The following is an 11,519-nucleotide window of genomic DNA, read 5'->3' as shown; positions in this document are numbered from 1 at the left end:
CAACCTAAATGGTTTGACTGTAAATAAAATTATACGGCCGATAAAAGTGATATACAATTCTAATGTAATTGAAAATAGTGATGGACCGATGATCGGTCACCGATCCGAATCAATAAGTCGGTCGACCCTATTTAGAATAAAATTGACCGATCGATTTTGCGAGAAAATCTATCATTGCAAACAGAGGGAAAAGAAAGAAACAAAAGTAAAAGCAATTATTAATATCTCTGCTTCGTAGTCAATGGTGCGAACTTTTTATTGATTAAAATTGAGTAAAACTATTAGAGAAATTTGGTGGAACATGGATCGATATTTTCGATCGATGATCGTTCATCACTAATTCTATAGTGATGAAAGCCATAATTAATCATCAGTTTTATTTTGATAAACAACAAGTTTAGTTCTTCATAACCTTCGGGATATTAAATTATCATGATTATAATTAACCGTACAACTAGCTATCTAATCGATGAGGATCAATCTATCTGATTCCGCTTTTTTTATCAACCATTAACCTTTGAAAAGTTTTCTTGACATGATTAACTGACAAATTGATTCACAAGCAAATCCACTAAGAACGTAATACTAATGTTGTTTAATTGTTAGTATTGTTTGCATAATTATTCAACGCCTTAATTATTAAATTAATATTTAATTCAAGATAATTAGACTAAAGGCCTGAGTTATGATGATGATAAAATGATAACAATTCACTCACGAGAATTTTAATCAACAGATTCAGTTACCGATTTGTTTAGATAACAATTATCTAAAATCAATTGAATTTAGTTTAATTTTAGAGATCAATGTGTTTTATTTTTGATACCCTTTGGAATCAATAATTAATGATCATTGGCTCTGTAATTTGATCAATTGAATGTTGATATAAATTGTCTGTGCTTGTTACAATTCCAGTAAATTAAATGGATTGTTATAATTTCTCAATAAAGTCCTACGACAAATAAACAATTAACATTGATACAATAACAATGTAATTAAAAACAATAATTAATCATCAGTTTTATTATTGATATTATCAATTTGATAAACAACAAGTTCAGTTCCCTCATAATTTTATGTTAACCTTCATGTTATCAAATTATCTTGATCATAATTAAACTTTACAATCAACTATCTAATCGATAAGAATCAATCTATCTGATTCCGATTATCTCGGGAAAATTAATCTTGTTTTCGTTTCATCGAAGGTTAATCAAAATGTAAGTTTATAAATTGAGAAAGAAAAGTTTTTGTATCTTTTTGCTTTAATCACATCCAATTAAATTAAATGATAATTTTAATCACTTTACGTCAGAATAATTAAATAACTATTGATCTTAGAGCAGTTTAAGAGTTCTGAAATTATTTGGAAAATAACTCTTATTATCTTCATCTTAATTCAGAGAAAACAAAAAGGCGAAAATTATTCTGATTATGATCATATCAATTAATTAAATGAAGGTTCGTAAAGGATAATTAAATTATTAATAAAAGCTAACAACTAAAAATCGGTAACACATGAGCTTAATTGACGTTCAATTAACAAATTAAGTTAATCAAACATGTTGAATTGCAACAATATTAATCAATTTTGAACTTTTCAAGAGAGAGTAAGTTAATTATACTTAATTGTCATTAATTTTCTGTTTTGATTTTGTTTTATTCTTGATAAACTTATTGTATTAAAATTTCTGAGTGTCCAAGGGAATCAACGAAAACAGAATTGGCCCTGAAAGAGGTTCCGATCAGGCGGAGCTATGATACACTTTCTCACTCAGATGATCTGAATATATCTCGATAATCTAACCGATAACTCTCTTGTTAGTTCATCTTCAACTTTCCAATTGTAATTTTAAATTCGATTCTCCAACGAATCTTGATCTTATATTTTTAATAAAAGTTTAACTTTGTATTTTTTATGCTCAACTTGTCTTATTTTCCAATTATTCTAGTTAATTATTTTCATTTCAATTCACAACACAAAAATCATGGATATTAAATACAATGATAACTTTATTCATCGTAAATGGAAAGTGAAAGAGGATGTGGTCATCTCGGGAATGTCTGGTCGATTCCCAAAATCAGATTCGGTGGATGAATTTACAGCAAATCTATTTAACTCAGTTGATATGATGACCGGAGGAAATGATCGATTTCAATCAGGTATATAAATTTATTAATTACTAATTATCAAAAATTACCGCTTATCGGTTTAATGGATTTTATGATTTAGTCAACATAAAATTATTACGATTTTTTGATTTTCCGAGAAGAATTTACCTTGAGCTATAAACATACGTAAAATTTAGTTTTTGTTAGTCTCAATCAGAAAAAACTTTACCGAATTTATAAAGCTAAAGGTCAAAATTTATATACAACCAAAGACTTTGAGTTCGCAACCACTTTTTAAATCATCCACGCAGTTGAATATAATCAATGAGAGATAAAGTTAACCCAGAGATATGATGATAAGTTTGTCCACTAATTTAAGTGATGTAGTCTTAAAATGGTCAACTGGTCAGATATCAAAAGTTATTTGCTTGTCATTGACTGCGTGAATGATTTAAAAAGTGGTTGCAAACTCAAAGTCTTTGGCTGTATACTAATTTTTGAATCATTGAGAGAATCTCTCTCTCTCTCTCTCTCTCTCTTTCTTTCTTTCTTTCTTTCTTTCTTTCTTTCTTTCTTTCTTTCTTTCTTTTCCTTTCTTACAATGCATCGAGCAAACTTCTAACTGTTACATATGTATAATAATTTCAACGATGTTTATAAATTGAATGTAAAATTCTTTATTCACAATATTCTCATACTTTTCTGTAGAACAAGGATAATAGAAGTAGAAGAGTAGAATAGAAGTGAAAAAGTAACCATAAAATTTTGAATATACTCATTTCATATGCGTTATTAAAAGAAACAGATCATTTTCTACATTTACCATTTTCTTCTTGATGTCCTCAAGAAAATTCTTGCTACTTTTTAATAGTCTACGTTCAATCGATTAATTTACAGGTCATAATGGTTTACCTCAAGCAAGTGGAAAAGTTTGTAATCTACATGAATTCGATGCTCAATTTTTTTCGATCCCTGAATATCAGGCAGATCTCATGGACCCACAGTTGAGGAAATTGTTGGAAGTCACTTATGAGGCGATCATTGATTCAGGTAAGAAATGATTTAAGTCAATTACAATCTTGATTGAAATTTTTTATTTAGACGAATCATTAGTTCATTAGTTAGTCTTGCTACACTTAGAACCAATATTTTTAGTTACAAAAATATTGAATTGTGGCAATTATAATGGACCGAATCAGAGTTAAGTCTTTAGGTTCAAATTGATTGAATTAAAAAATAATTAAAGGGTGTAAGGAATGAAACGGATTGAGCTCTAAAATCAAACTAAATTCAATTGACAATAATGCCTTTAAAATATAATGATCGAAACTTTTCATTAATATCAATTCGTAATTTATTGATATAAGTGACAAGTATGGCCAAACTTTCTGTCGAAATTGTTTGAGAAATTGAATTTGAATGACACGTGTTTTTGGAATATACTTACTTATTTTAATCAATCAGCTATTATAATATTTCACCTGAATTGTAAATAACAATTTAAAATGATTAAAAAAGTCTGGAAACTCAAATTCTTTGGGATTTATCTGTTTATACCTTAGGTTTGGGAATTGAATCATTAAGAGGAACTAACACTGGATTTTTCTATGGGTCATCATTTGCTGAGACTGAAATAGCCTGGGCGGAAGAGCAACTTGAGTTTCCTCAATACAAACAAATGTATGCAACATTGATTTCCTATGTTTTCGATCTGAAAGGACCAATAGGTCACTTCGACACAGCCTGTGGGTCAAGTTTTTCAGCACTGAATGAAGCATTCGCAGCAATTAAATCAGGAATTTGTGATAAAGCTTTGGTCGCTGGATTCAACATTTGCTTAATACCATTTGTCACTACACAGTTTCGTGACCTACAAATGGTTTCCCGTTATGGTAGATCAAAATGTCTCGATAAATCAGCTGATGGTTATGGAAGATCTGAAGCCGTTTGTTGTATCGTATTACAAAAAGCACCAGATGCTAAACGTATTTACTCAACGATAGTTAATTGTCGATCCAATGCCGATGGTTATAAAGATCAGGGTATTTCATTTCCATCGGTCAAATTACAACGACAGTTGATGTACGAAACTTACACTGAAGTTGATCTTGATCCAACCAAAGTGAGCTATGTCGAGGCTCATTGTACTGGTACTCAGGCTGGTGATCCCGTTGAACTAAACGCAATTCACGATGTTTTTTGTATTGGTAGAGATCCATCAGACCCGCTGAAAGTTGGGTGTTTAAAATCTAATATGGGACATGCTGAGGCCGCGTCAGGTCTTTGCGCTACAGTTAAAGCCAACATGGTATTTCAAAAAGGTCTTATCCCTCCAAATATAAATTTCGAGAGTCCTAATCCTCGAATTGAAGGACTAATGAATAAGACAATTGTTCCAGTTACAACCATTACTCCTTTCAAAGGTGAAATTATTTCACTGAGTTGCTTTGGTTTCGGTGGTGCTAATGTTCATGTTATTCTCCGAGGTCATGACGTCCGATCATCGGCTGATGAGTTCAATTTAACTTTATCAAAATGCCCTCGATTAGTAAATATCCCTGGTCGTTCAGTTGAGGGCATAAAACATGTCCAAAATTATCTCGAATCATCGGTCAATAAATTAACCAGATCATTTCTCGATCTTCTTAATGAATATTCGAAAACTCGTAAAATGTCTCATCGTGGATTCACATTGATTGAAGGAGAACCTGGAAAATATTCAATGAAACATTTCATTGGAAATCAACTCGATTCAGTTGAGCATAAAAAAGTCTATTTAACATCATCAACAAATCTAATCAACGTTGATCCAAATCTTAAAGATTTACCTGTTTTCTCTGATACCATCAATAGATTAGTATCTTACCTCAAACCTTTTAAATCGAATTTATTTGATCTCGTTTTTGGTGAGATGGAAGTTATCAACCCTTTGGAATCGATTGTTAAATCAATTGCTATTCAATTGGCGCTTGTTAATCTATTTAAATCGATACAATTAAATATCGATGGAGTTGTGATTCCAACAATTGGATCTTTGATTAATCTTTATGCCAACAATAAGATGACTGAACAAGAAGTCATTCTAATGGCTTATTGGTTTGGACATTTCTTCCAAATAAAAGACCAATCAATAATCAATCCAACAATTGAAGTTTTATCGTCATATGAACAAATTAAACCTCATTTATCAGAAGGAATAAAACTCACAAAGAAAACATCAGGTAAATCATGTATCATCTCAGGACATTATGAAGAAATATTTTATTCGATCATCAATCTACAACTTGCTAATATAACGATTAAATGGTCTGGAGAATCAATTGACGATCGTGGATATTTCAATGGTTTAGATAAAAATATCTTAATGAATCCAGGACGGAATCAAGAAGTTATCAATAAATTCAAAAGTCACATGATCAAGACAATTTTATTCTCAGATCATTACATTCAAATGGTTAAAAAGCTTACACAAGCCGCAACGATAATAATTACTATTGATGAGCAACCATTCTATGCACCGAAAACAATCGTCAATTCAAAAAGTCCAACTGTTAATTTTATTCAATATAATTTATCCAACAACGATGAAGGTTTTCTATCTGGTGAAAGTTTATTTACCTGTTTAGGTAAAATTTACGCTGACCAAGGAATCGATTATTGTCTTGAACATTTATATCCAACTGTTAATTATCCTGTTCCAGTTGATACTCTTTCACTTAATTCATTAATCAAATTTGATCATTCGGCCGATTGGAAAGTCTTCAAATATCCTGAATACTTCAATATAACGAAATTAACAACCACCAATAATTTCACAGTTAATCTCACTGATTCTGAAGATTGGTTCTTGGCCGATCATAAAATCGATGGTCGAATCCTTTATCCAGCGACTGGGTTATTGATGCTTGTTTGGTACACGGTTGCTAAATGTCACGGATCCGTACCGACAAAATTTCCAATTGAATTTCGTGACATCAGATTGATTCGAGCTACAGTTCTTCCAAAAAGGGATATCAAATTTAGCGTCCAATATTCACCTGATAACGGGACTTTTAATATCATTGAAAGTAATGATATTGTTGCTTCTGGTAAAGCTTTTGGTAATCCAGATTTGGATCTTGTTAAAACTTCTAACCCTAAATTGAGAATTGAAGAAACTAGTGATTACAATCTAAATACTGATGATATTTATAAAGAGTTACGAGTTCGTGGTTACGATTATGGTCCACATTTCCAGAAATTAACTTCAGCTTCGAGCTCAGGATTACATGGAAAAGTTGAATGGCGAGAACCGAATAGCTCGCAGTTAAAAGCTTCATCCATGTTAGAAAGAACTCAAGCCGGAATTTTCAGTTTTCTGAAAACTTGGGTAACATTTACTGATTCAGCTTTACAGTTAATTTTGCTCTCAAGTCAAAAGAATCGTGACCTTTATATTCCTACAGGTTTCCAATCATTAATCTGTGATCCAGTATCTATCATGGAAACAGTTAATCGATTCAATAGATCCTTGCATCTAAATGATACACAAAAGGCTTCTGAATCACCAAACGCAAATCCATCTGAGGATGAAAGTTCGAATGGAGACTCATCCAGACGAAAAAATCCAGAATTTGATGTGTATCACGACCCGATAACTCAGACAGTTATGACCGATGGTATTTGGATCAAAGGTCTCCTCGCATCCGATGCAAATCGACGAAATCAATCAGTTACACTCGAGACCTATGACTTTGTTCCATTTCATGAAAGTTGTGTAGTCGATGAAATGACCTTACAATCAATCGAATCTTATTCAGCAATGATTTTTGAACTAATTGATTTGTTTAAAAAAAAGACTCTAACCTCGATTGAGATTAGCGCAGAGGAAATGGAATCATTTTCGAATACAATTGACCTGAAAAAAGATCAACATTCATTGGCTAATTATTTAATCTGTTTGTGTCGAGGAGAAACACCAACAATAGAAATTACCTCTAAACTATCTGATGACATGTTGATTGGTACAAATGCAGTTCTTCATTCAGATCCACGATTTCTGAAAGCTTTTGTAAATACAGCAGCTAATTATCAAGTCTATAACAGTTCTGACAATTCGAACTCCAAAATTGTCGAAATCAATGATTCTCAAGCTTTCCTCTTTGATTCTATCAAATCATTTATCGAGCTTCAATCATTAGGATTGATCAAATCAGATTATATTCTGGTGAGATCAACTGTACCTGAGCCAGAAATTGCTGATAAACTTTCGGCTGTGAATACAATTGTTTGGGATATCAATGAATCACCAGCTCCAAGCGACTTGAGTAAAAATGATTTAGTTATTTACAAACTATCTAATCAGTCAATTGATTCATTAATCGAGAATATCGAAAAAATTCAATCGATTCTAAAACCCAATGGTCATTTGTTAGTATTGACTAGAGAGAACTCATCTAACCTAGAAAGTCTAAGATCGAATCTATTTGTTCAAAATCTATTGAAAGATTTTCTTCCGCATTCAATTGACTCAAATGTACTAATTGAAAAAATGAAAGAAAATAATTGGGTTTGTATAAGTAAACGAACCCTTTCACCTGATTCGTTACCTTTGGTCGGATTAATGTTCAAAAAGTTACCAGAGTCGATTAATCTTGAAAAACATAAGATTATCCGAGTTAATCCATTTGAATATTCGTGGCTCGATAATCTCAAAGATGAAATAAAAGCTGATGAGGAATCAATCATTTGGTTGATAAGTCAAAATGTTTCCGATGTGAGTGTACTTGGTTTAGCTAAATGTCTGAGTTTAGAACCTTATGGATCTCGAATTCGTTGTGTTGCTCTTCAACCTGGTTCTAAAGGAATCGATTTATCATCAATCGATTTGCATAGTTCAATTTTCCGTCAACTAATAACCAATGATTGTAAATTCAATATTTATGACGATAAACTCGGATGGGGAGATTATTGTCACTTCGAGATACCGACAAAACCAGAGACCGATAGCAAATGTTTAATCCTAAGTAAAGATGCTTATGTCCAATGTTTAATTCCTGGTGATCTTTCATCACTTGTATGGACTCAATTCAATCCAATTCCTGACCCTAAAAAAGGTCAATCTCTCGTGACAATCAACTATTCGTCTCTTAATTTCAAAGATATTATGCATACGACTGGAAGACTACCTTCTAATCTGAATCCCGATTGGCGCACGCCAATAGAAATGCCAACACCAATCGGATTAGAATATGCTGGTGTCGATTCGAATGGTAACAGGATTATGGGTCTTGTCCCTCATCGAGCATTAGCGACTAAACTCATAATTGGGCCAAATGATTTCAGTTGGCCTATTCCTTCAACATGGACCATGGAAGATGCAGCTACCGTACCGGTTGTTTATGCAACTGCGCTTTATAGTCTATTGATTCGTGGTAAACTTCATCAAGGAGAATCTGTTCTTATTCATGCAGGAACTGGAGGAGTTGGAATAGCAGCGATAAACATTTGTCTTAGTATGAATTGTCGAATCTTTACAACGGTTGGTACAGACGAAAAACGGAAGTTTCTCCAAGAACAATTTCCTTCACTCGACGAGACGAGTTTCGCTCATTCGAGATCAACTACATTCGAAGAACATATTCTTAGGCACACAAATGGTCGAGGTGTTGATGTGATTCTCAATTCATTATCTGAGGACAAACTACAAGCAAGTGTTAGATGTTTAGCACCGGGTGGTCGGTTCCTTGAAATCGGTAAATATGACATGATGCAGAATAATAAGATTAACGTGGGACTTTTCGATGAGGGTCGAACTTTCCATAGTATTTTACTCGATTTGTTTTTCAACACTTCAAGTCATATGGTCGGTGAAAAAGACAATTTGGAACCAGCCAGAAAGGAAATTAGATCATTTATGATCCAAGGAATCGCTTCAGGAGCAGTTAAGCCACTTCCACGAAAAGTTTTCGAAATAAATCAGGTTGAAAAGGCTTTTCGATTTATGGCTACAGGTAAACATATTGGGAAAGTCTTGGTTAGGATTCTAGATGACGAAATTAATTCTACCACAGAAGCATTGAAAAATATACATGAAGCTCAATCGATCCCATTGGCAATTAGATCTCCGATTTTCTATCCAACTAAAGCTTATATTATTATCGGCGGGTTCGGTGGATTTGGTTTGGAATTAGCATCTTGGTTGGTCAAAAAAGGTGTTCGTCAATTGGTTCTTAATTCTCGATCAGGACCTAAGACGTCTTATCATAAACTGTCTTTGGATCGATTAGAGTCACTTGGTGCTAATGTCATCATATCGACACACGATTTAACTAATGAACAAGATTGTTGTTCGCTTTTCGAATCCCTTTCACCTTATCCAATTGGTGGGATATTTAATTGTGCTCTCGTTTTGTCTGATGCTTTAATATCCGATCAAAATGCTGAAACTTATGAAAAAGTTTGTTCATCTAAAGTAAAAATAACAAAGAATTTAGATAAATTAACTCGATCAATGGCTCCAGTTGATTATTTTGTCATCTTTTCATCAGTCGCTTGTGGACGAGGTAATACAGGTCAATCTAACTATGGATTAGCCAATTCTTATATGGAATCGATTTGTCAAGAGAGATTCAAACATGGACTTCATGGTCTAGCGATCCAATGGGGATACGTTGGTGATGTTGGATTTGTTGTTGAAAAATTCGGAGTTCAAGTTGATTCTATTCGAGGTACACAAGCTCAACGAATTCACTCCTGTTTCTCTGTACTAGAACGAGCATTGGTTTATCCTGTTCCTGTTTTGTCAAGTTTGGTGAAATCAGTTGATACCAAAAGCTTTTCAACTGGATCTGGAGACATAGTCAGTTCAATTTGTCATATTTTGGGTTTCAAAGATGTTAACTCACTTGATCCAAATGTTACTTTAGGTGAACTCGGTATGGATTCGTTGATGGCGATTGAAGTTCAACAAGTTTTAGAGAAACAGTACAGTGTCTCAATGAACTCGAAGGAGATTCGAGCTCTAACCATCATTAAATTAAAGGAATTATCAAACAAAATTAAAAATGGTAAACAAACATCAGAATCTCTGACAAATAACAGCTTGGGCGTAAATGAATCGAGTGAAATAAATACGATGACAGGGTCACTTTTATCTCTGCAAGTTCCAAAAACAATAACCAGCAATCTAAATAGTGCATTAAAAGAATCAAATTCATTCAGACCGATCTATTATGTTCCTCCCCTTGAAGGAAATTATGATATATTGAATGGTCTAATTGATCGTATCAAAAGACCAGCACTTGGACTTAATTGGACCTACGATCTTTCCTCTCTTACATCAATCGAGTCTGCAGCAAATTATTATGCTGATTATTTGACCAAATGTCATTCACCAAGTGACAAGTTACATATGATTGGCTATTCTTTTGGAGGAATTATTGCTTATAATATCGCTTGTGAATTGGAAACTCGATTTGTGTCCAACGGAAGTGGACCTATTATCGAGAAATTAATTCTAATAGATGCTGATCCTGAAAAGTTGAAAAACGTGGTAGAAACTCTCAAAAATCGTATCGATGATGCTCCTTTGAGTACCCAAGAGACTGAGTTTATTAAGAGTGTAATGAAAAGAATTTTAGCGAATTTCGACCCAAATCAATTCGATGCTGAAATAGCTAATTGCTCCAATCGAAAAGAAAGATTCGAAAAATTCACAAAAATAATGATCGATAAAGGAATTCCCGAAGATAAAGCAGATATGATTTCTAAAGTAAATGAACTTAATTTTCAAAAAGCACAAATTCTTGCCAATTATTCACCAAAAATGAAATCGAAAAACTGAAATAATTCATATTCGAGCTAAAACTGATCTACCATTACTACAAAATGCAAAACAAACTCAATTCAAAGTAAGAAAAACCAAAGTAAAGTTCAAAGCTACTGATCAATTGAATAACCAATCTGATCTTGTCCACAGTTTACTAATTATTTATGCGATTTTCTCTTAGCTTGGAACCGAACACTTTTTCGATGGTAATCATCACACGGTAATTGGATCAAATTTGGACGCTATCGAGAAAATAACAAACAATTTCTTCATTATCCAAGAAGATGATAATAATAACGATATAACAAACACCCAATAATCTAATTGAATTAATAACCAAGAATTATAATCAGCAATTGTTTAGGATATAAATTCATAATTTCGTAAATATCGATAAATATAAAGTCAAGTTAATATCAACTATAAATCGTTGAAAAGTTTTCTTGACAAGATTGATTTACAAGTAAATCCACTAAGAAAATAATACAAATGTACTTTTAATTGTTTGCATAATTATTAAATTAATATTTTGAATTAATTTAATCTATTAATAATTAACTAAAGGCCTGAGTTTTGATGATCATCAAATGCAAATAAT

At 32.6% G+C, this 11,519-nt stretch overlaps 1 protein-coding gene across 1 annotated transcript; it reads left to right on the top strand.

Moving 5' to 3' along the window:
• The first annotated feature begins 1,513 nt into the window (after positions 1-1,513).
• LOC128386678 (fatty acid synthase-like) lies at positions 1,514-11,459 on the top strand. The gene is given in 5 exon segments (XM_053345745.1): positions 1,514-2,163; positions 3,010-3,162; positions 3,675-10,929; positions 10,931-11,003; positions 11,103-11,459. Coding segments are annotated over 5 exon segments (7,794 nt in total). The 5' UTR covers positions 1,514-1,988; the 3' UTR covers positions 11,241-11,459.
• The last annotated feature ends 60 nt before the right edge of the window (positions 11,460-11,519 follow it).

The sequence above is a fragment of the Panonychus citri genome, unplaced genomic scaffold (genome assembly GCF_014898815.1).
Source record: "Panonychus citri isolate SS breed McGregor unplaced genomic scaffold, ASM1489881v1 Contig00072, whole genome shotgun sequence".
NCBI lineage: Eukaryota > Metazoa > Arthropoda > Arachnida > Trombidiformes > Tetranychidae > Panonychus > Panonychus citri.
Note: the sequence above shows the minus strand (reverse complement) of the source record. Positions and strands in the feature narration are given on the sequence as shown.